This window comes from Penicillium concentricum (assembly GCF_028827145.1).
Source record: "Penicillium concentricum strain IBT 3081 chromosome Unknown utg000001l_segment0_segment0, whole genome shotgun sequence".
In the NCBI taxonomy this organism is placed as follows: domain Eukaryota; kingdom Fungi; phylum Ascomycota; class Eurotiomycetes; order Eurotiales; family Aspergillaceae; genus Penicillium; species Penicillium concentricum.
The window spans coordinates 3065337-3091350 of NW_026622754.1; the positions used below are offsets into that span (position 1 = coordinate 3065337).

The following is a 26014-nucleotide window of genomic DNA, read 5'->3' on the forward strand; positions in this document are numbered from 1 at the left end:
TCTATATATCTCCACTAGCACTGATGTTTATGCGAGTTAGTCGCTAGTAGCGATTTCTAAGAACATATATACACTCTTCGAGAAACCCATTAGCACAGAGATCGCTGATATACACTCTGCATTTTTTTATTTGGTTAAAGGGGTGTTTAATGCTAACTTAGCACTTACGGTTCCTACTAGGCAACAAATGTCGTTGAAGCCGTAAAACAAAACCTATTGGTCAAGGTAATGGTAAGATTTCCTCGTTGGTTCAATGCCTCCTATCACTATGTAGGAGACAATGTCTTCTAGCGGCAATTCATCGGTGCACTTTTGATGGTCTGCTCTAACGCGTGTCATCTACGTGGTGAGACCGGCTTTTTTTGTTCAATTTATAGCTCGAAACGGAGACATCTTTGCCGGCTACGCCATTTACGACATTGACTTGTCACTATGATATCTCAATGGCTTTATCTCTAAGGCTTGCTTGGCGTTCGGTACTCTACAGCATCACCTAGAGCTAAATGGATCTTTCGGTGTGGATAACGCCGTGGGAGTTGTTGAATTCCGGGGGGAGACATCGCGTATTTTTATTGTTCGCCCACCATGGCGCATTGGCATGATTCATGCAGTAGGATCACAGGACCAACGTAAAGTTAAAGGTCAATGTTGTTCCGTAGGAGGATAATATTGTTCTTGCCGATAAGCTTGACATGAGACACAAGGTGCAGCTGGAGTCCTAGCAACGATTTGAGGAAGTGTTTGCATCAGGGGTCAATGAGTCTGTCGAAGGCATCATTAAAATAAAGAGTTAACTCTCAAGCTTGAAGCTGGAACCACTTTTATGAAGATTGGACAGGGGTGGATTCGATTGCCGGAGGTAGAGTAGCAGATCTGGTTGATACCGATTTCAAGGGCTTGATGAATATCACCTTTGAGGTGAATTTTTGCAATACAGTCGCGTGAGACAGTAAGAACGAGGATGATAAGCTAGATTATGGCGCACCGCGTCTCGCCTGTCTACTGAGTATATGAGTGAGGGCGGCCGGTATCAAAGTCGTGAACATACGCGAAAGCATGGAACGGAATATATCTGCACCGACAATTATTGTCAGAAGGAGACTATGATGAAGTGCATTGTTCAATGTGATATTGATTTAGAGTTGAGGTTGTTAAAGCTAAGAGCTAAGTGCTAAGAAACCTGACAATTATGTATAATTCAAGCGGGGGTATTGCCTTCCCGGCTGGTGATGGAGGTAGTAGTGGCTGCAAGTTTTGATCTGTCTCTCTTAAGCCTTGGTATGAATCAATTGGGCGAAGCCGTCGACTGACCAATATGGCAGTCTTCTCTCCTCGCGATAACCTTTCATCACCCCCACACTCGACGACGCATCCTAACTTGAACATTCCGTGTAGGAATTATTACTTGGTATTGTTCTCTAATAGCCGTTTGCGTTAATCATTGTTCAATCCTCTGAAAGCAGAAAATTGTTATAGCCCTCGTGTATCTCATGTCTTATATACAAAGAAGTTTGACACAAACAATATCTCTGTGCCCAGGTCAACGTAGGAATGGTAGGCAAATCAAGGATTAGAAAAACAATCTTATATACCCCGACTTCAGCTCTCAAGGCTGAATGCTCGAGGTATATAAAATGTGAAATATCTTTAAGTAGGTAAGTAAGAAGAAGGAATAGAAAACAAGTAACACACTTCAATTTTCTGTTTGCAAAGATTGCTCACATAGTCATACAGATTGCTAGGGGCTGGAGACCCCGTAACCGCAGCACTCACCGGAACCTAACATCATATTTTCAGCCCAACCCGTCCCCTGAAATTCCCAATGACTGACTTTCCCGGTGCTAGGACCCTGATAATACATTGCCGATTTATTAATAGAACGGAGTAAAGCTGACCGGAAGATGTGTCTGGCTTTACTTTGGGGTGGCAAAGTTAACTAATATTCTTTTATCGCAACTCGCACGGCGACCAACCCATTTGAAGGGAAAGTACTATATCTATTCGATATAGTTTTTTTTTTTTTTTTTTTTTTTTTTTTTCATCCATGAAATACCTAAGTAGTCAAGCCATTCTTCACGCCCTTTTTTTTTCTCTTCGTAGCTCAGTATAAGTAGGTCCGTAGGTTAGAAGTATAGTAGGTGGCCACAGGTAAATCTGACCTTCGGTTTTGTTGTTTGGTCTTCTTTCTCTTTTTTTTTCTCTCGCCATTTTGTTGAGCTACTCTGCTTGCCACCTTCGTGATGATTGTTCCTCTTCAGCCGAACGCCTAGCACACCCCTGAGGAGCTGATGCGCTCCTCGCCTGCCACCCTGGGCTGAGGGTAGAAAAGAACAAAAGAGGACACGCTGGAAACCAGAAATTATGGAAACGCATTTAAACATTACTACCTAGGTACCTGGAGACAATATAATATCGCCCTGGCGGGTGAAGACCTTGTTAGATCTAAGGTTGCTGGATACTATCAGGGAAGGAACCTGGATAGTATGAAGCTGCCCGGTTTAGTTAGGGCTTACCGAACGGGTTGCCGTTCCTTCCCCTGTGTGAAACTTGGCTTCTTGGGCTCAGCTGTTAATGAAATACTCTTATACATGCGCCACCTTTGCTCCGTTGCTCCGTTGCTCCGTCTCTTATAGCCTTGGTTTGGCCTCTAGCTCGTGGATCCATTACCACTTCACCGTAGTGGGTACCGCGGTGTGGAACATGGTAAAAATAGGCTTCATATATCCTCTAGTATTACGTGAATATTCAAATGGTGTGGCTTTGATGCGTATCTGTGGGGTTATCCTCAACCGCCCGCTCTTCGTACATCTATGAGGTGGTGAGGTGGGTGAGGTCGAGACTTGCGTCCGGCATGGCTGAATTCCCTTTTAGTATTTAGCGGGAGTGTTATTGGTATTCTACTATTCTTGGTTCGATTCTCTAATTGGGGGGTATTAGAGGAATACCGCACAGCTTCTAGGTAGAAAGTGTTCTGGATCTTTTTTTTTTTAGATTAGGGTATTATATATATCTGAGCTATATTCTAATATTTAGTTCAACAAGTCTTTGCGCTATGAACGCTATGGCGGCCCCGACCATTCCAAATAAAGTAAGAGTTTTGAATGGCAGCGTCAGAGGTGCACCTCTGGTTGTTTGGGAGATGGGAGGGACAAGGCCCTCAGCGCGATTTTCAGCATAATTAAATGAACAGGTACAATAAATTTACTCACGCATAACTCCTGTAGGGGTTTAGGGCCGCACCAGACTAATCAGGAGTTCATATAAGTATCCCATACCAGAGGTAAAATCATGGTGCAGCCTCAAATCCCGAATATTTAAAAGCTTTAATTCCCTTAGATAGGCCAGTTTTGAAACTCAGTACATCAATCGCCCGGGTGGTCTAGTGGTATGATTCGCGCTTAGGGTTCACCCAAAGCATTATTGCGCGAGGTCCCCGGTTCAATCCCGGGCTCGGGCCCACTCTTTTTTTGTTTTTTGATTTATTTTACCCAACACGTCGGGGAAATCGTGTCAAAGCTTGTTCAAAAAAAGTTTCCAAATTATGATGCAGCTTACGCTCCCTGGGCTGTAGCGCCTCGATTGTAGTAGACCGTGATATTTTTTAGGTTGGAGGGAGCCATCAGGGCTATAAAAGGCCTCGTAATCGTCGTGATAACATTCCTGGCTGGTTGGCTGTAAAGTTGCACCTACGGTTCGACCGCGGCCGCGACCCAGACTGGCGCGACCTCGACCTCTATTATTATCTCCATTCTTCGATAGTAAATTCTGTATCATGATCGCCCTGACTATCCGTACGGCTGTTCGTGTCGTTGCTGCGCTCATTCCCGGGATTACTACCGCGACCGCCTCTGTCAGATTTGTCGAACTTGTCGATTGCTCCAATCGACCACATCAATTTGGCAAGCTAGTTAAGACGTGCGAAGTATTATGTTAAGTTTTATCGAGCGTCGTCGAGCAGCGTACGGCCGTTAAGGCGGAAGTAGTATTCGTTCTAGATGTAGGGATAGTACTATATGAACTTAGCGCCGTAGGGAATCTTGAACTGGCCCCTTATAGTGTAAGTCATATTCTCAAAGAGCCTCACCAAAAGAGCCGCGCCGACGGAATGTAGGTATTATGTATGTATATGTTGTAGGCATGTTGCCATGCCCACGAAGTTAGTTTGCGCGGCTTCGAGGAGAACGTCGGACATTGTGTGGTCGAAGACGAGGTTGAATTTAACAGTTCGGCGCCACGTTGAGTCGTGTGTGGACAGTTAAACTTGACTTCTACTAACCTCAACAAACGGTATCTCGCTACTAGACTTCCGCACCGGCCCACAAAGCCCAAAGCCTAACCCAACCTAACCCTATGTTTAGCATCATTTCTAAGCCTTATCCCTAATATAATATTGTATTAGTTTAAATGATTTAGAATCAATTACTAGTTATTTCTCTAAATCATATTTAAAAACACGAAAAATTCGTTTATTTATAATTTTTTAAAATTACAGAGGTTCTCTAGAAAGTGGTGGTACTCCCCGCATAAATCGTAAATATATATCTAACATTAAAATATCAACTTTCACATTTTCTATAATATCTGAACTTCCACCCATCGGATTTTATTTAAAATTAAAATATATTCTTATATAGCTAATATAAACCTAGATTCTAAATTTGAACTTTATACGACTAGTAAGAGATCGTAATACAGCGATTACAGAGGCTGGTAAGATGGGCTTTTATGGGGACCCATAAGGCCCCCATCGTTGGGCTATGGGTTGGGTTAGGTTTCGAAGGCCGGGCCCATTTGTGGGCTTTGCGGAAGTCTACTCGCTACAAAACATGAGATTTTTGTGCTGAATGAAGAGGGGAGGCAAGAAGCTGATGTCAACGGTAAAATCGGTAAATAATGAGCTGGGAAACTGTGAAATGATATGCAAAGGCTACTAAGAGTAATCAAGAATGTGGTCAATCGCATTGGTTAAACAGTTTTTCCCATCTATAGGCCAATTTTGAAGTTCAGTACATCAATCGCCCGGGTGGTCTAGTGGTATGATTCGCGCTTAGGGTTCACCCAAAGCATTATTGCGCGAGGTCCCCGGTTCAATCCCGGGCTCGGGCCCATCTTTTTTTCCATTTTATTTATACCTTAGTTTTTATCTAATTGAAAGATGTTATAAAGGGTTAGTATATTTTTAGGCTTCCTATTCCATTTTACTTACCGCTTATATATTAAACTCCCTATATAGGTATATATATAATATAATAGTAATATAACTATCTAATAGTAGTAACTAGACTGCGACATCGCCCATGGGCCTTTTTAGTATGCAAAATTAGCTTAACACGTGATTTTTATTGACAGATTTCAAAATATTTTAACTAAATTTGTATATTTTATAAACTTATACTAATATACTTATACTAATAATTCCGGATTTTTAATAAGATATATATAAATATATATAGTATAATTTACTATACAACTAATTTTTATATAACGGTGGGCCCCTCCTAGGGGCCCATGGACGGGCGATGTCGCAGTCTAGTAGTAATTAACTCTACTAGACCCCTAGTAGCGATATTACTATTCATACGACTAGTAATCACTAGACTGCGGCACGATCCACAATATCCGCGGATATCCACAATCCATATCCGTAAACTGCGGATATAGATATTTTTTGATATCTAATAGATATCAAATAATACAAATATACCTAGACTCGTGACCTTAAGGGGTGTGTATTAATTTTATGTTTTCCTCTATATTTTTCGTATAATGGTATGTTATATTAAATACTCAAAATCTAGATCTTTTAGGGGTTGTATAAATTTAAATCTTCTTATTTATTTATATATGCTATTTATAGATCTAACTATAAAGGGCTACGGTCGAATTAAGTTAATTAAACGGCGCCTATATACTATTTAGCTAAAGTTTAGGAGTTTTACTATATAGGAACTCCACGATAGTGTTATACGTTCTTAAAGTTATAGGGTGGTGAGCGCCAATAGTTCCTAGGCCCTAGCGCCTATTCTCTAACCTCGGTTAGAATTAAAGAGGATAATAAGCTTCTAGAGATACTAGTAGATAGAAGTATACTAGGCCGTTTAGCGCGGATTCGAAAATAGCTAAGGCTACTAGATAGCTTCTAGTTAGTATAATAGGCTAGTGCTAGTATTAGAGCTCGGGCTTTACCTATATACGCTACTAGTCTCCCCCTAGCCTAAGTTTCTAAACACGGTTATAAAAGAGGGAGAGACCCCTACTATAAGAGGATTTCTAACCGAGGTTAGAGAATAGGCGCTAGGGCCTAGGAACTATTGGCGCTCACCACCCTATAACTTTAAGAACGTATAACACTATCGTGGAGTTCCTATATAGTAAAACTCCTAAACTTTAGCTAAATAGTATATAGGCGCCGTTTAATTAACTTAATTCGACCGTAGCCCTTTATAGTTAGATCTATAAATAGTATATATAAATAAATAAGAAGATTTAAATTTATACAACCCCTAAAAGATCTAGATTTTGATTATTTAATATAACATACCATTATACGAAAAATTGTTACGGAACTAGCCTAGTTGTGCAACTTAGACGGGTTTTAAGAACAAGAAGGTTTCGTTGAGGAGAGGAGTTCTCCTGAGCTAACAAATGTGTACATATTCCGTCGAAGGCGGTAACGTTTGGCAGATTCCGCGCAGCATAAGCAAGCATCTTCCATAGGGCTTCGTACGAAGTACGACGGCCCCATAACAATACCCCCCTCCCCTAGGACAATGACTGTTTGCTTCAATAGACGCCAGATTAGGAATCAATGGGAGAAGCAAACAAAATCGTGGCCTATGATTGGCCGAATAGGGCAAACGTGTTCGACGACGTCGTTGCTTTGTAGCATGTGGGCTGTAGTTGGAAGGCATAAATAGGTCCTCAATTCCCTTCTTCTTCTTCTTTTTTTTATTTTTTATTCGCAGTCTCCAAACCTCCTGTCAACCATGGAGTCGTCTAACTTCAATCCTCTGTCGTACGACCCGCGTCAAGTCGAACCCTCCTCCCGGCGTATGCTCCTGCCCCTGACTCGCATTGAGCACGGAGGGAAGCAGTATGTCAAGGTCCGTCTGACTGCTGCGGGAAACGAAGCCCTTCGAATGCTGTGCTTCACTCCAGTGCAGCGGGAAGTGTGGAGCTGGCCCTCTCCCTCCGCCCTCTGTTGTAGAGGAGCTCATTGACTAGACCGTACGAGGCTTAGCACTTTTCATAGACGCAATCAACACACAATATCGAGGTTTCTAGACTCAGTTAGCACTAGCACGAAGCGTAGTAGCTAGCCTTATCAAGGGACCCATCGATCTTTCTAAACGGTGCGGTCTTCTGTAGCCACACGTCTAACGCTATTGTGTCCTTGAGTGCGTCCGCTGGCTCTGTGGTTGGTCTCGTGTAGCCTCTCCACTTAACCTTGTAGCTCGTACGAGCGTTGTTCCTCCTGCGTGTTTGTGTCTCATCTATAATTTCTTCGATCTCCCACTCTTCTTGGTCGTCGACTATGATTGCTGGTGGTTGCGGTTCGTGTGCCAGTTGGGACGGAAGGGGGTCTTGTGTCGCGAGTCGTACGAGGTTAACATGGAATACTGGGTGAATGCCGGGTGGCGTATCCAGTCGTACTGCGTGGGAACCAATAACTTCCTGAACCCTATATTTTGCGTTCTTCCAGTCGAGCTTCTTGCAGGGTCGTTCGGTCTGTATATTTTTCAGGTTTAACCAAACAGCGTCTCCGACTTGGAAGGTAGGCGCCGGTTGTCGGTGCCGGTTAGCGTTTGCTTCCATCTGTTGGTTGGCGTAGGCTATCGATGCACGTGCCCAGTCCATAGCTCCAGCTAGCTTTCGTACGATCGTTTCTGCTTTTTGGATTGGGCTTGGTTCTGGCGTGGTAATGGTGCTGTTTATACGCGGTTCCTCGATTGGTGGGTCAAATGGAGAGAGGTTATAACCGTGGGTTAGGAAGAAAGGGCTTACGCCGGTTGCTGCGGAGACTCGTCCATTTAACGCAAGTTCGGCCATTGGGAGTAGGCGTTTCCAGTCGTTCTGTTCAAATCGTACGAAGAGGCGTAGGTACACTTCTAACGTGCTATTGTGTCGTTCGGTCTGTCCATCGGTCTCGGGGTGGTAGGCCGTCGACAGCCGTCGTATAACCTTACATAGCTGGCAGATCCGTTCCCATAGGAGGCTTGTGAATTGGGTTCCTCGGTCCGAGACGATCGAGTTTGGGAATCCGTGTTGTCGTACGAGGCTGTCAATGATTGCCCATGCGGAGTCTTCGGCCGAAATTGACTTCATCGGCCTTAGGATCACTCCCTTTGTCAGCCGATCTGTGATTACCAAGATGTTCGTACGGCTGTCGCTTGGTGGTAAATCGGTGATGAAGTCGAGGGCCACGTCTCGCCATGGTTGTTCTGGCACCGGGAGCGGCTTTAGGAGGCCTCGCTTCAGCTCTCGCCATGGTTTCGCCCCGTTACATAGGTCACAGTTCCGTACGAATCTCCGGATGTCGATCGACATATTCGGCCAGAAGTACTCGCGGCTAACCACTGTATAGGTCTCCTCCCTCCCTGGGTGTCCGGTGAGTCGAGAGTCGTGTGCGGTCTGAATGATTTTCGTACGAAGGGGCTCAGAGTTAGGGACCCATAACCTTCCGCGGAAGCGAAGTTTCTGGGCTTGGTCGATTGTGCATTCGGAAGTTGAGACTTTTAGCTTTAGTTCTGGTGGGAACTTCCGTAGGCCCTGTTGTAGTGTCCGTATAGCGCCCTGGTACTCGTCATCCCCATCTCTCGCTAGCTCCCAGTCTTGTTCGTCAGGGGTTTGCTGTGCGGTCGTGGCATGGATATTCACAGTAGCCTTATCGTCTCCTATCTGCGTTAGGAGACACTTCGTACGATCTGCGATTCTTGGGTCTTCCTCGGTTGGGTTGTCTTGGTCTCGTCGTGATAGGGCGTCCGCTCGGGCGTTGTCTGTACCGGGGCGATATTGGAAGTCGAAGTTGAACCTACTTAAGAAGAGTGACCACCGCATATGCCGTTCAGTGAGCTTCCTTGGTTTGAAGAAGTATTCTAGGTTCTTATGGTCGGTGATAACGAGGAATTTCCCTTGGACTGAACGTAGTTCTGCGTCCCATGCTTCTAGGCATCGTACGACAGCGAGCAGCTCCTTATCGTAGATCTCATAGTTACACTCGGCGGGAGCGTTTTTCTTGGAGAAGTAGGCGCATGGTCGTAGCACACCCTTATCATCGTACTGTGAGAGGACTCCTCCAACCGTGTATCCTGACGAGTCGGACTCTACCACTGTCGTACGAGATGGGTCAAAGGCTGCTAGTATCGGCTCTGTTGTGAAGAGTCGTTTTAGCTCCTGGAAGCTCTTCTCGCATATAGTAGACCAGACAAAGGGGACGTTGTTTTGCGTGAGTTGGGTAAGAGGTCGTACGACTTCTGAATAGTTTGGGATGAATTGTCGGTAGAAGTTGGCAAAGCCGAGGAATCCCCTCACGCCTCGGACTGTGGTTGGTGTTTCCCAGTCGAGTATCGCTTGCACTTTTTCAGCGTCCATCTTAACCCCTTCTCCTGCTCGTACGATAAAGCCAAGGTACTTGGTTTCGGTGCATTCGAATTCGCACTTCCCAATATCCAAGTGTAGGCCAGCTTCCTGTAGCTTCTGGAGGACCTTCTTTACGTGTTTTCGATGATCTTCGATGTTCCCTTCCGAATAGATCAATACATCGTCGAGGTAGGCGGAGCAGAAATCGTCTAGGTATTCTCGTAGGGACCAGTTGATATATTTCTGGAATGAGCTCGGCGCGTTGGCCAGGCCAAAGGGGGTAACAAGACATTCGTAAAGTCCGTACCTCGTACGAAACGCGGTTTTCCATTCTTCTCCTTCGGCAATCCGGATCTTATGGAACGCGGCTGATACGTCGAGTTTCGTGAACCATCTCGCTCGTCCGATCTGGTTCAGCGTCTCATGAATCAGGGGAAGGGGGTAGCGGTCCTTTTTTGTGAGAGCGTTTAGCGCTCGGTAGTCGACGCAGAAACGGAGCCCTCCTCCTGGCTTTCGTACGAATAGCACTGGTGCTGCTGCTGAGGATTTGCTAACCCTAATGAAGTTCTTATCCAAGAGCTCATTTAGGGTCTTTCGTAGCACTAGAAGTTCTTCGTTCGACATATTGTAGAGGGGCCCCCAGGGGACTATTGGTTCTTTACCATTTTCTCGTATAAGTTCGATTTTATGGTCGATTCCTTCCCCGCGGTGTGGTGGGAGTTTAGTCGCTTCGTCGGGGTCAAATAAAAGGGAGGAATTCGTGGTACTCAGTGGGGAGTTCCACCTTTAGGTCCTTTGGTTTCTTGGTTTTCAATGCTTTCTCGATATCGGCCATAGAGACAGCAAAGATTTGGGAATCGTACGAATTATGGTCTTTTATTGCTGACTGAATCTCTCTATGCATTGAGAGTGCCGAGATCTCTGTAGTATCGGGGAGAGGAGTTTTGCCGATCCCATAGAGGCGGGTTTTCGATGATCGAAGATATAACCGGTTCCTTAAAGGTTCGAAGCAAGCGTTCTGTTGTCTCAGCCAGGGTAGGCCAAGAATCAGGTCGTATCCGATGGAATCAGGGATCATATAGAAGTAGGTCTCTTTCTCAAAGTGGTGGTCAATTGAGAGGGAGGTTCGTACGATTTGTGAAATCGTCCCCTTTCCTCCTATTCCTCTTAATGTTCGTGGTAGGATCTCGAAAGTCTCTAAGTTCCTTTCTTTCGCAAAGGCTTCACTGATAGCTCCGTACGATAGGCATCCGCTATCGACTAAGGTACGGGCCATAGCTTGTCGGTCTAGGGTCGCGGCAATGACAAACGGTGGGGAGTTCATACGCGTGGCTTCAAATTCTTCCCAAACAGAATGTTTCAATTTTGAAGTATCTAGCGACCTCCGTACACGATTTCGTACGAAGGTTATTCTTTTCCCGAGTCGTTGTCTCCATCTGCATCGACAGCGTTCACCTCTAGAGGTCGGGTGGCAGGCCGTAGTCTACAGCCCGCAATCAGGTGCCCTCTCTGTCCGCAGCGTAGGCATTCCCCCTTCATTCGGCGTTGGTCAATCTCTTCCCGGGAGACCCATTTTGCCCGTTCGTTCGTACGAGAAGGACTGCTCCTTTGGTTTGTCTTTAGGGCGGCGATCTCGGCTTCTAGGGCGGCGATCCTAGTTGCTTGAGTAGGTTCCCAGTCCATCCTGCCGGCGTCGTCTTGGGTGTTGCTGAGATTGCCACGGAAGAAGGGTCTTAACTTCTTCTTCTGGAGCGTTTCAATCTGCCGAAGGTCGTGGTCGATCCGAAGAAGGCGGTTCCGGTAGTCATCGTACGAAGCGAATTCAGCTCCGACGGTACTCTGGAGTAGATCGACGTTGATTGCGGTCCGGAGAAGGGCCATCTTCTGGGCATCGGACCAGTGTAATCCACCCGCGGTAACTAGTGTCTGGTCGAACTCAGATAGGAAGTCGTGGAGACTCCTCCTACCCTGCTTCATCGAATTTACTCGTACGAGGGCACGTTGTTCCTTGTCTGGGTCTTCAAAGTAGAGATCCATGGCTTGGTAAAATTCATTGAGAAGGAGGGGTTTCTTCTCATTCTCCATTGCTACGATCCATGCGTGGGCTTGCTGGCTCGCAATGCCTTCTAGCCTACTAAACGCGTAGTAGGTCTTCATTTCCTCGGAGTGAAAGTAGTGGGCATCCATCAAGAACTTGATTTTCAAGTTCGTACGAAAGGCTGCGTACTCCTTAGGGTCCTGTCCATTGTAGGTTCGTACATCGGGGTAAGTTGGCCGGGTCGGCCCCCTTTCTATCCTATCGTTCTCTCGTGGTGGGGGGAAGATCTCTCCCATCGCTTGTTGTGCCGGTAGTGCGTCTGGTAGGTTGTCGTGATCAAAGGTATTATGTCGTCGTGGTTGGTAAGACATCTTGTCTCTCACTCTGTACTAGTAGGAACTCCTTACTAAGCGTCGATAAAGGTGACGAACGAAACCTAATGTTACGGAACTAGCCTAGTTGTGCAACTTAGACGGGTTTTAAGAACAAGAAGGTTTCGTTGAGGAGAGGAGTTCTCCTGAGCTAACAAATGTGTACATATTCCGTCGAAGGCGGTAACGTTTGGCAGATTCCGCGCAGCATAAGCAAGCATCTTCCATAGGGCTTCGTACGAAGTACGACGGCCCCATAACAAAAATATAGAGGAAAACATAAAATTAATACACACCCCTTAAGGTTATAAGTCTAGGCATATTTATATTATTTAATATCTATTAGATATCCGCAAATATCCAATAGATATAAGGTCTATATCTAAATCCGTAAGGCTGCGGATATAGATTATGGATATCCGCGGATATTGTGGATCGTGCCGCAGTCTACGTGCGAGGATTATTGAAAGTGCTAGAAACCTTATAGAATAGTGCTTTAAATAAGTGGGCTTCTCTCACTAAAGAGGAAACAATTAAATAGTGCGCCGCGGAGTCTATTTATGCCGAAAATCTAGGTATTAGACACGGCGATGAATTAGTGTATAAAGGAGGGACCGATAAGTCCGTATTCGTCACCCTTTTGCCTAAAGACAATGGGTCTTTATTTATCTCGTCGATTATACCTATTTATAAAGGAGACTTCTTAGGCATATTTACTAGTATAATCCGTTTCTCGGAGGAGTTTAGTGAAACTTATGGTATCTCCGGTCCTACTAGGAGACTTTGGCTTGACTATTCTTGAGTTATAGGGGTACTAAACTAGATGTAGGTATCTAAGCCCGGTAGTAATGCAAACGTGTGCCTTCTCTAGGAGGCATTCTGTGGCGACGTTGAGATATAGTCTTGCATTTCCTGGTAAGTCTCTATTAAAGCCACCAAACAAATCATGCCGTTTAATCCTATCATTCGTGTAGCTGCTTAGTAAGAGCAATACGATCTGTATATATTACCTAACAATGCCTAAAAAGGCTTCCTCGGAACTTGCATTAATTAAGAATCAAGGTGGCGGGAGCTCTGTGCTTGGATTTGAGTCGCCTTCCATTTCATGGCAACCAAGGAAAATCTTGGAGTTTTATTATTCATATATGTTACTCTTATGCATGAAGATTTCCTGTGTTATGTAGGCCCCGATCTCACGCTGCGTTTGAATTTAAAATCCCCGCACGCGGTTGGAAATTTTGAGACGTCTAATCCTCTGTGTCCTTAGTTTTTTTTTTGCCATATTCTCGGTCCACGAGTTCACTAGTTACCAGTTTGGGGCTAGCGTCGTTCAAACTACGGAGGTAAAGACGCTAACCGAATTGAGGGGGGACCTAATGGACGTGTTATATTTAGGACACATATTGCGTATTTTCGTCCCATCTATCATACGTTTTGATGGGTTGGTTGGAACCTGATGTGTGATTGGCCCACCGCTACTTCTTTCTCCACCTTGGAGTAGCCAAATTATTTTGGTGGGGTTATTAAAAACTGTCGCAAGGCCAGTTTATTCTCACCCGTGCCAGCCTATTTTGTGCCATATACCCCGTCTGACAAGTCGTTGTCCAAAAAGCGGCGCTCGCGCCGCCGCAGGGGAGAGTCAGTCACCCCAAAGCGACGCCGACCAGGACCTGATCAACTGCCCCGTGGATCGGCCCCCTCTTCGTCGACAGCGATCGGGCAACAATAATACGGGCTATGGCAGCCTTTCATTAGAAGAGGATGGCAAGCCGATCCCTCATACCCCTGCTATCGCATTAGGTTACTGTTTGAGACATTCACATTGTCCCAAATATGGAACGCACTTATGCACCCAATAATGACATCGGCGTTTTGGTTTTGTATTTTGACTTGGTCATGGGAATTACGGGCCATTAAAGAGGGGGAAAGGGAATGGTATGGATGGCGGCATTTGTACTTGTGCGAACGGTAGTTGAAACGTGATCACATTGGCTATTCGCTTGTCTGACTAGATAAGCTTATACATATGGCTTTTTCTTTGGCCTAATATCTATAATGAATCATCATTTATATCTGAAAAGATTACGAGCCAGCACCTTACAGACCAATGCCGTTAGATCATGCCTAGACTGAAATGCGGTATCCGCTGCTAGCTCAAGTGTTCAAGACACTGGTGGGTGTTGTTGCGCCAGTCAACGTTTGCAATATACGCTCCTTGCATCAGCGCTATGTGTAGGAGGAAGCCGACGGGGAGTTTTTGGGATGAGGATGATCCGCCCGAATGCATGCTGGTTTGCAGACTTGACTGATGATAAATGGCACTCCAAGAGGGTGAGCCTGGTCGAGGTGGGTATATGCGTATAAGAGACGTTGAGACAACTGATCGGAGTTGTCGAAATCGAGGCTTGGAAAATCCTCGATACGCACACGGAAATTGTGTCTGGAATCAGGTACTGAGGTCAAGTACAAGACGTCGTATTCTTGGTCGTTTCGATGCTCGAGGATATCTTGTTGGATGCGATCAAGAAAGCGGGCGTCGAGCGTTCCAACGATCTGTCTTTGCATATTTAGAGACAAAGGTAGAGTATATTGAGATTGTAGGTGGGCAAAAAACTGTGAGTAGATAAAATGTGGAATAGACAGCCTTTAAGTACTAGAGGTGGCAAATGCGATAACTAAGCCCAACCAATGCCAAGGAAAACACCTACCGAATTGATCAGAGTATGACTGATCTTGATGAATATGAGCAAATTGACCTTCGTGGTAATCGGGGGTTGTCTTGCGGTGGTCGCCTTGGATGTTGCTTGGGCTTTTCTGTCTAGAACCTTCGCGGGAATGGATTGACGTGGTAAGCAACAAATAACCTCCCTGATTACTTCATGCGCGGAATAAAATTTTGTTAAGCTATTCAATACAGGCTTACAAAACTGGTTTTAGTATTCGTATTCCAGCGAGGGACCGCATATGCAGAAAACTGATAGTATTTGGCCCAGCCGGTATGATGATGTCCAAATTGTAAATAGCAGCAACCCACTCGTTGTATTATTTACCGAGATCTAATTCCAATAGTCGACAAACGAAAATTTAGAAACTAAAAAAATCAATGAATTTTACCAGTGACTATTGGTTAGAACAACAGGTCGAAAGTTGGGCGAGTATTTTCGAGTAGTGGAGGAGCTATCCCGAACCTAATATAAAATGTGTTTGCGAACTACCACCGGCGGCACTATACCTCTTCTACTGAAATGCCTCTCTTGGTTTTCCTGGTGTACTAATTACATTGTGCCCGACCGGCAAAGATGAAAAATAGGATCGCGAGATCTGTTTCGACTTGGTAAGCCTTCAAGTAAAAAGTTAAGTTGAAACCAAGAAGTTGTTCAGTAACACGCATTGTAAGATTCAATACCGTGATAAGCGGTCTTGTTAGCTATACTAACTAATAATCTCAAATGCCCTTCGTATGGCTCTCATGTAAACATTCCATTGTGTTACATTAACTGAGAATATGATAAGACGTATAAACTTACCTGCGAGAGTTCCTCAACGGATATACTCTCTAGCTGGTAAGACAGACCTTCTATCTCTGGACTCTTATTCCAAGTTAGGTTACTTTAGCATTAATTTGGTGATAATATCAGCTAGAGCGTACGATTGTATCGTCGTAAGGTTCATTTTCGATTTATTGAATTTCGACTGCCTCCAAACTCATTCAATAATCTCAAACGAAATTTTGGATACCATATTTGTCTGGATTTGTATTCTATACCAATCGAGGCAAGGAAGTGGCGTAAATGTCTCAAGCGTTCTCGAATCGGAATGAAACAGGGTTTCCGGGCAGAGACTTGCAATCCGATCCGGTCTGGTCGTCATTTGGATTGAAGGCGGCCACCGGATTACCGTTGCAATCAGGCTCGGCATAGAAAACAATTTGGCCGTCAGCATCTAGAGACAAGAGCTGCAACCCGGCACCGCCGTCGCCGAGACCAGTGTGGCAATCCTCGTCATCACCGGAGTAAGGAATGGCCTCGCCAGTACATTGAGCATTTTGATAGACTGCAATGCGATATTCGTTGCCAGCCCGAGCGTTCAAGGCACTGGTATTATTGCGCCGGTCGATGCTTGGAATGTACGCTCCTTGCACCAGCGTGGCGCCTAGCAGGAAGCCGACGGCGGCTTTTCGGAATGATCCGCTCGAATACATGCTGGCTTGCAGACTTGATCGACGACAAATGACACTCCAAGAGGGTGAGGCTGGCTACGGCAGTGGAATGCGTATAAGAGATGTTGAGACCACTGATCGGAGTTGTCGAAATCGAGGCTTGGAAAATCCTTGATACGCACACGGAAATTGTGTCTGGAATCATGTACTGAGGTCAAGTACAAGACGTCGTATTCTTGGTCGTTTCGATGCTCGAGGATATCTTGTTTGACGTGATCAAGAGCGCGGATTTTGAGAGTTCCAAAGATCTGTCTTTGCGTTTTGTGTCAGAGATGAAAAAAGAGCATACTGAGTTTGGAGATGGGCAAAGAACTATGAGAGTAGATGAAAGGTTGATGGGGCAACCGTTAAATGAGAGAGAAGTTGTAGCAAATGTCCAATCAATGCTAAGGAAAAAAGACCTACATGGTTGTTCAGAGTATGACTGGCGTTGATGAATATGAAAATACCAGCAAGATTATGAAAGTTGAACGCTCTTATACCTGGATCTGTCGCCCATCGATATTAAACCTGCTGCACAGTCATACTCTAGTCATTGTGTAGATTAAGGCTGGAATTGCATCTCCCAGACTGAATGCCTTGCCTGTGATAGTCTAAGAGGCTATTCACTTGAAAACGCTAAACCCCAATCTGACGACCTTTCTCGATGGACTCATCATGATCAGGTTATAGATGCCGTCGATGACTGTGCATGACAATGACGCACAATAACCGGTTTTTCAACGACACAGCTCTCGATCGGCAACTCGCCTGGCCCCCATTTCCCTTCCATATCCTTTACAACATCATATTTGATGACTTTGAGACTAGGACATTTGGGTTTGCTTAGAAACTAACTAGATGTTCTCGTTTGGCTCATATGGACCGGTGAGGCAACTCAGCCTTATGCCCTGACGCAAAATCCAAATAAGTCGAGATTACAGACCAAGGGCCCATAGTAGACTTGGACAACATTCTCACCAAAATCGACGCTTAGCCAAATGAGGATACTATAAGCTAACATATCCAGTTGTATCATGGTATACGGAGTGGGGCGTATTAGATTTTAGAGCCGAATGAGTGCTTGTTTTGTTACCGTATCCTGTCATTGAAATTCATTTTGGAAAGGTCCTAGAACGGGGTCAAGATCTGGGGGCCTCGAGGGCTAGCATGATTAGTAATTAATTCCTCTATTCTCTGGTCGAAGTCTCCCACCTGAGATACTTCTCGAGGCCATGTTGATAAAATACCGCATTACTGTGAATTCCTAGTCAGTACAAACGGTGGCTCTCCCCCCTCACCAATGTTGCGTCCGGTTTTATCCAGGTTTCCATCTCACGACAATCTCATAATTCTTGAGCCTTGTCAAATAGACACGAGGGAATGACGGGATCCATGCGACACTTACGCCCTTTGTCTAATAACAACTGAGTCTGCACCCTGTGAAAAAGGCATCACAGAGGCTGAAGATTGACAGGAGGCTTGACGCTGAGGTAGCAGTAATGCTTGTAACTACAAAACAGACTAGCGATTTGAGCGTGACGACTTGGACTCCGCTGAAGCTCAAGGTTGATCTCGCTTGACAGTTGCAATGGCCAAAATGGGGCCAAAATATCGACCCCTCATCAGTAGCCGCTGTGTGGGCAACTTTCAAGCCAGGGTGAAAAGTTACCAATGACCAATGGTTCCTGTATTGTAGCTTCTTCCAATTTGGAGAATTATTGGACGCGCTTGTATCCGAATGGACCATTGAGGTGAGTCAGACTGTTTTTGAGATGTGCTTTAACTACCGGATCAAACAGAATATTTTGATTTTGTGCTATTATTCCGGCGTTGATACCACGAAAGTCAGGCATGACAGGAATGCTGAATAAAGGTCCACATGCTAGGGAGAATCAATATGAGCCTTTTGCTTTCTGGAACAGATGCTCGACTTGTCCAGTGGCGCCAATGATCCATCGGACTCCGCAGACACCATCACGACCGATAGCAGGATCCACCTGTGCTGTCATTAGTCTCTAGCAAGATATGGGCTTTCCACATAGTCAAAGTCGAGTAGATGGAAATACTGGCTAAAATACACTAGATTGTGTTCTTGTCCCTGTCCCCTATTTTCAGAAATTTTAGGCAGTTAAACCCATGGGAAATTCTTGAACTTCGACTGGCTAACGGAGGCTTTTTGTCAGCTGCCAAGACCCAAGTACATGACTGTGCAGTTGATAGTGGGCACCGACTCAGTCACCCGGCGCATAGTAAGTAGCATCTGAAAGCTGATTGCGTCAATCATGGTTTCCAGAGCACTGTTTGGGTTTTGCTAACCTACAATAGCTTCAATAATTGATCCTGTTGGGTTTTGATTCTCATCTCCTTCGACGAGTTCTGATTCAGTATCTTTTTGACCACCCAGTAAGATCTTGATCTTAAACATGCTACAGAAATCACAAGTTCACAATGCCTGTTGCTCAAACCCAGATGTATTTATGCCAAGCCCCGATCTATAGCTAACTGGCTAATGAAAATGTTCCAGTATGCCAAATTTCTCGTGCACCGCTAAGACGAGCGGTGGTAACGCAGATTCCGAAACTTCATAGAAACCCGAAATGTGTTTCCCTCTTCTCTTCCACATTAAGAGGTGGCAACCCTCCAGAAGGCTCTCTACCAAGTTATTCTGCGCCTTAGATTCCGCTACGGTGTCTTCCATATAGAACCTCGGGTGTGGAATTCCAGTCATCGGTATCAACCAGGACTCGACGGCAAATCTATGGATTTAAGTCCTAATACTATAGATCTCAATTAGCAGGCCCATATATCTCTCATTAAGATAAATTCTAGACCACTAGGTTATATAGATATATACGCTACTATCCTAATAAATTAGGTCGACTTCCAAGGCTGTTCGCATTACACATTTTACTCGCACTCCAGGACGAATGTAGACTCCGCTCTCTGTCGAAGCCTTATCAGGCCCGTCCGTTCGTCGCGATATCAGTCATTCAATTTGAAAAGTCCGGTGTTATCGCCTCAGATAGCCCATGTCACGGTCTCTATCATGAGTTTCTAGAAAGGCGATATTATCGAATATCTACAGCTTAGCACAACGCCATGGCTTGCCACGTTCCTCAAATGCCTTTTTAGTAAAGCATATCTTCAAAAGCAACTCGGAATTCTTGTGCTTCAAATAGATCCATACCTTGTAGATCAAAAAGCCATGGTGTGTGAATGTCGGAATTAGGTATCGTATCAAAATGAGTATTGTCCACAGAAACCTCTGGTCTTGGTTCCAATATCTTAAAGCCAGACGTGTGGACGTGGTGACCAAAGGATTCTCGGTATTACTGCATCAACTTTCTTCCGATTGGCTATAATAGATACTGAAGAGAGAAGAGCGCGATGGCGGTCTGACATAGCAGACAGGAGGATAGGCATAAATGGCCTGGATGGCAGCAGTGAGCAGCGCAGCGAGCATCCTAAATGAAACCATACTATGAAATCGCCCTTTTTCAGGGTAGATGCTTAATTCATTCCTCCTAAGGCCAGCAGACGAGGGACCATATAGGATTATATCACCGGCCTGTGCGCAGCCAATGAGATCGCCCCATTATCCTGTTCGCAGTCCTCCCACTACACTACTTACTTGAATGGAGTATGTAGACTTCGGCAGCATTCAGCGTTGGGACACATTTTTTGTACTGTTTCCTTTGCTTCCAGCTTCTAGCTTTCAGATCTACTTCTAAGGTTGTCTGGTTTTCCTCGATGAGCGCTGCTGCCATGCCCAGGTGCAGGAGTGGAGGTATCTATCTTGAAACCTGAGATCAGTCAGTCTGGAGCCCACCGCAACTGTACTTAGAGAGACATATATTGCTGTTGTATCCTGCATATTGTTCGCGAAGTTGAAACCCTGAATTGAGGTACAAGTGTGATGATATCATTAAACCTATGGGGAAAGATCAAGCTACTTGTAGTCGCAGTAGCTCACCTCCCTTCTGCCTAGCGGAGTGGCAGCCTAACAGGCAGCCACTCTTATAGACCTATATACATCACGTGACCTGGGATCCAACTCGCGAGGGGTCAGGGTAAATGCTTTGGATTTATACGCCTCGTGGAAAAGCATGTTGATGCGACTTGTTCAATATTTTATCCGCGCTAGGCCTTTGTCGTGGAGTCAAAACATGATTACTCAGTATATATTGGTCAAGCCGGTTTCGAGAATCACAGCAAGGCTTTGGATGGTAACTTGCTTTATCTCAGTATATCCACGTTTAGACGGTTCATTTTCGGCTTGTCATATATCTTTGGAAACTGCAGTAGTTCTTTGAAGTTGTTGTTGAGGCCTCAGAAACCAATGCCAGAAAGTAGTTCATTTACAACTTACCCAGGACATGTATTTGGCCCGGAAACGGAGTAAATGGAGGAACATCAAATATGTACACTCTACACAGATATATGCGGAAAATGTGCATAACAGTTACTACAGTATTAGCGGTCTTCAATCATGTATCATTTCGAGTGCACACTGATTTAAATGCCAGCGAGGATTCATAAGATCAGCCGTCTGCTTTTTATAGACAGTAGCATTACAAATCCATACGCCGAGCTACTTCACGAGACGCATAAATACAAAGCTAAGGATCTATAAAAATGTGGCCAGAGGACATGATATATTGTCTAATGCATCTCATAATAGCACAACCCAAATGAAGGAAAAATCACTTTTCTCCTGCGCCAGGTCGCATGGAGATGGTGCATAACTCTGGCGAAATACGTATGTTGGCATATTTCTGAAATACCATCAAATATCTGTAGATTGATTTTGGGGGGGCCAATAATCCTTCGCCCAAGCATGGCAATCACTTTGAAACCTGTTGATCTCTTAAAACCCTGGTTGCCAAGGAGAAAACGCAGGACTAAGCCAGACTGCGGCTGAGGATTTATTTGTTAAATGCTCCTAGAACGGTGCCCCTGCATTCTTTTTGTCTTGCATATAAATCAGGCCAGCGAATCCTTTGAATAGTATTTGGCTTTGCCACGGTCTCCTCACAGAGACAGTCATTCATAAAATGATCAGACACTAGAAAATGAGTAAATTGGCAGGATATTCGATGCTTATTATCAACCGTGGAAGATAGTTGTAGGGAGAAAATTGGCGCAAACAGATCCTTACCTAGCGTCCTTTTCTAATGGTACTTATGGGCCCTTTTCCGGGCACTTCTAGGTTATGCGTGCGACTACACTCTTGGTCAAAGCGCCTCAAATTCGGCCCCGGTCGCGCATTGAGCCCCAAAGTGACTAATGTTGAAATCAAATCATGTTGTAACCACAATATTGCACAGATTTGTCCATATATTATAATCGGAAAATTTAATCACAAAATCCATATCTCAATGCTAGTATATCAATATAAAACAGTGGCTTCCGATTCTAGCTTTAGGTAGGTAGAGGATTAAGCAATGGACAAGCAAAATAACAGGTTGGATTTGGACCGGTAAGATTGCCCGCACATGCAGACGGGGGCTGAACTATGATTACTTGGCTAGAATATACCTGTTTTGTGCGCCATGTTGTATCGCATCAGATTGGTCAGGTCCCGCGTGTTTTACATATTGCGTACTTTTGCTCCGAGTACATGATCTGGTAAGTGATCGCGACTTGTGGGTCCTACTTATGTCTAGCCACATATAGTTACTCGGAGAAGAATTCACATATTTGTTCTGTGATGATGCGTTCTTATTCCGTTGGAAAAGATTCATGTTTAACCAAGCAAAAGAGAGGGGGCGCAGAATCAAGGCTTTCAGGCCAGGGCCGTGTAGGTAAATCTTCCCCCCACCCCCCATGCACAGATCTACCCATCCAGTCCCCGGGGAAAGTCTCGGCCGCTGTTTGTCTCATAATTGGCTCGATTTGAGCGCCGGGAATATGAGCATCGATGATGATGTGCCCAGACATAAATGGTATAACCTATCCTAACAGGCAGGGATTCCACAGCAGCATTGAATGCGTTCTGATCACATCTAACCTGAAGAGCCTCTCCATCGAAGTGAAAACGGCAATGGATTCGTATGAGTTCCCTGATATCCCAGATTTGGAGTACCCTCAGATACCCCGCGCTTCATCTACGCGAATCCCTCTACACAGTTCGAAGGCAGACCAGCAACGGGAACGTAACCGTCAAGCACAACGTAGGCATCGTGAGTTTTTTTCCTCGCCTTAGGCTCAACCTCATACCGCCAACCAACCTGACCTGGAATCTGCAGGTCAATCCATCAAGCAGCGGTTGGAAAAGTATGATCGGCTGCGCGAAAGTCTTCAAGACCCCGAAAATGACCCCAAAGACTCGGAGGATTTCGCAAACCTACCATCAAACCAACAGCAAAATTTGCCGTCGCCATCAACTAGTAGAACACCTTCAGTGCCCACTTCATCAATCTTGTCAAGACCCTTATCAGAGGTCGATGTCGATCAGCCGAAGAACGCTCAGCCCGCAGATCCTTATGATACTCTCTCGCAGTCGTCCCGTGCCTGGTCAACAGCACAAGATATAAATTCCTCCCCAGGGAGTCTTCAAAGCGAGAAGCACAGTTTGATGGTAAGTTCCCTTCTTTTGATATTCCCCTCCCCAGCTTCTGATGTTACCAAGAGAGCTTACATTTCAAAATCAAGACTTTCTCTCCATCCGACGCAGCATTTGAACTTGATCCGAGCTCTGTCTTTTCTCAGCTTGAATTCGAAACGAAAATCAAGGCAGATAGTCAGTGGGGCTCCGGTCGAACTTTATTGCATCAGGGTGTGGTTTTAAATAGCGAGGATATCGTCCTGGTGTTGCTGGCCCATGTTGCTGACATGGAAGCTCGGGATTATGACGGACGGACGCCTCTTCACCTGGCTGCTGCTTTAGGATACGTAAGCATAGGGCGTTTGTTACTCATGCATGGTGCTGCGACGACGGTATCATGGCCGGACAAATGTGGACTAACTCCGATGCACCTTGCAGTTCAAAACGGGCATGCCCCCATGGTCGAGGCTTTAGTCGAGTTCGGTGCCGGTGTTAATTTGCGATTCTAATGAGATGGGTTTGCCGAACTTTTGCAGACGAGTGTATCTTTCAGAGACGGGATAAGACGAAATCGCTAGTCAATCTGGCCTCAATCTCAGGGTTATGGCATTCTTGTTCGTATTCACATCAGGGTTTGTTTGACCTTGCAGATTCAACCCTTTCTTCGTTGTACAAATCAATTCGATCGGCCGAATTCAACAACGTGGCACCTGCTCAGAGTGGACCAGATATACCTTGCTCCCAGCATAACATGGCCGTGAAAGAGCCCTCTCCTTATCACTAAGGCCTAACGCCCCTAGATAGCCCCACGAAGGGGTCGGCTTCAGTTTAAGCTACCGTAAAGGATCTGAAGCATCTCTTTAGAGTGTCTCTTAAAAAGGTGCTCGATCTTACCAACCAAGTACCTCTAAATACTCCTGTCTCCCAGGACCAGTTCCCACCAGGCACCGACGTGGTTCGGCAGGTGCTAGAATGTGTTTTAGCTAAACTATCTGTGGCAACTAAGCCTGCTCAAGCAAGCAATAAATAGGAGGGCGTACAGGTTGCAGATGAAATTGATCTCAATAGTCCGATCTATACTACTCCGGATGATTTCAAATCGTTTGAAAAGTGGGCCTCGACATCCCAATACACGACGATCGTGGAAACGTATAAGTAGACTGCGACATCGCCCGTCCATGGGCACCTAGGAGGTGCCCATCGCCCGTCCACGGTAGGCGGTGGGCTATTTGGATTTTCGAGTGCCCGTCCATAACGCCTAAGGCCCACGGGCATACCTATCCCGGGCATACCCACTACGCCCACTATTATATAAAGTCACCTAAAATAGACGTATAACTCGCTAACTTTATATAATAAATAACTATTATTTACACCTATTTTGCTAACTCTATATAAAATCGCGGTTTTAATCTACAATATCTATAAAATTTACTAAAATATCTAAGTATATAAGAAACTAATATATAAATAATACGACTTAGAATAAATTTTCAATCGAAATATATCATATTATATAGTATTTTTATTAACTTATTAAATTATACTATAATAGTTTAAAGATATATATTTAAGTTAGTGGTATATACCTACTATTTTTTATAAGTAAAATACTACTTATAGATTCCACTTTATCTCTCGCTCTAGTATATTTCTTATAGGTAGATCGAAAGTAAATTAGTATAAATCTTATTCTATAAGCTTATATCACTTAATTATATTAATTATATCACTAAAAGACTTATATTATTATTCTAGGAGTTTTAAATCCTTCGATTATAACTTAAGATAGGCGTTTAGGTATATATCTATAGGTATACCCGTGGGCACGCCTATAGATAAAGACACTTATAGCTAATTAGCTTATAATATATAGTGGGTCTATACTTAATTTAAGATCTATTAGATCTATATAAAGCACCCCTTTTACTAGTAACCCCCGTTTCACATAGTTATAAGTTACCTATCGTAAGTTTAGATCACTCACTCTCCCTTATATCGTATTAACTATATCCTAACCTAGTGCCTATACCGTAGGGCCTTCTTTACTTCCTCCGAGCTCCTAACTAGACCTCTCCTATGTCGCCGATATATTTAATCCTAACCTTAATCTAAATATTAATCCTAGTCTCTTTAATAGCTAATAGACTTCTATATTAGTGATAGAGTCTAAGTTCACTTAACCGGCTATTCTTAATTACTCTCTTAAACGCGTCGGCCCCGATCGGAGAAAGTAGTTTATCCTCTACGACGCGATAAATAACGCGTCTAAAGTAAAGTTTATCGAGTAGTAGCGTACTATAGTATATAGTAGCGGTACTAAGGTATAATAAAGGCTACGATAGGATATAAAATATATATTAGATATCTAGGAGAACTTCGACTAGGTAGTATATTATATTATAAACGAACCTTTAGTTATATATCGGACGTATAGGGCTATATTACCTTATCTAAGTACGAAGTAAAGCGGCACTAACACACTTAAGCGGTATATAGCCTTAGGTAAATACTAAAAGGGTGGTAAAAGTAAGTCTATATAATAGTCGATTAAGGAGACTATATAGTATATACTAGTAAGTCTTATATAATTATACCCTTTAAGATAACTAACACGTTATATATTAGGTATTAGTTAGAGTTATCTTATAAGTTAAAATGCTCGAATAATAAATAGGAAAGAGAGTAGATTAAATATCTTACTAGTCTAAACCTCCCTTTCCGGATACTTAAGAGGAAGTAATCTACTTCCTTAATTCGAATAGTATAAAAGGCTCTAACTAAATCCACTTTACTCTATCCTCGCACTACCTAACGCCGGCTTTAGAAATTAGTCGATAAGGAGTAGTATATAATTCTCGCTACCTTACTATAAGATACGAAGCTCTTAATCGCCCTCGACTACTAGATATCGCCTTTTTAGTAGGTATTTATAGCGATTATAGGAGACTAGAATTACCGTAAGCTCCTACTTAGTTTCGAACCACTTAATAGGGCGTATTCTAGTATAAATCTAAGTAAAGTGCTTATAGAGATCTTTACTAAGCTTAATATTACTAATCGTATATTAGCGATTATATTATATAACGTATCGAATAACACAACTTTAGTATAGGTAGTTTAAGACTCTATTAATTCCCTTAAACTACCGAATAGCCCGGTGGTTATTCGAATCCCTTATCTTATATATATTTTCTAGCTAAGCCTTCGCGAGCTACTTAGATCGGTAAAGGCTAATCCCTAGAACGATACTATAGATCGGAATATTTCTAATATCT

At 44.2% G+C, this 26014-nt stretch overlaps 3 protein-coding genes across 3 annotated transcripts; 1 reads left to right on the plus strand and 2 right to left on the minus strand.

Annotated features, from left to right (window-relative positions):
- Positions 1-14214: 14214 nt before the first annotated feature.
- N7517_001165 (uncharacterized protein) lies at positions 14215-14553 on the minus strand (the record flags this gene model as incomplete). The annotated part of the gene is made up of 1 exon (XM_056718895.1): positions 14215-14553. The coding sequence occupies one exon, from the start codon at positions 14551-14553 to the stop codon at positions 14215-14217; it is 339 nt and encodes a 112-aa protein (XP_056583030.1).
- Positions 14554-15784: 1231 nt separating this feature from the next.
- Positions 15785-16189, minus strand: N7517_001166 (uncharacterized protein; the record flags this gene model as incomplete). Its single annotated transcript, XM_056718896.1, has 1 exon — positions 15785-16189. One exon carries the CDS (start codon positions 16187-16189, stop codon positions 15785-15787), a length of 405 nt encoding a protein of 134 aa, XP_056583031.1.
- A 6043-nt stretch (positions 16190-22232) lies between these two features.
- N7517_001167 (uncharacterized protein) lies at positions 22233-23245 on the plus strand (the record flags this gene model as incomplete). Its single annotated transcript, XM_056718897.1, has 3 exons — positions 22233-22371; positions 22438-22769; positions 22844-23245. The coding sequence occupies 3 exons, from the start codon at positions 22233-22235 to the stop codon at positions 23243-23245; spliced, it is 873 nt and encodes a 290-aa protein (XP_056583032.1).
- Between the last annotated feature and the right edge of the window lie 2769 nt (positions 23246-26014).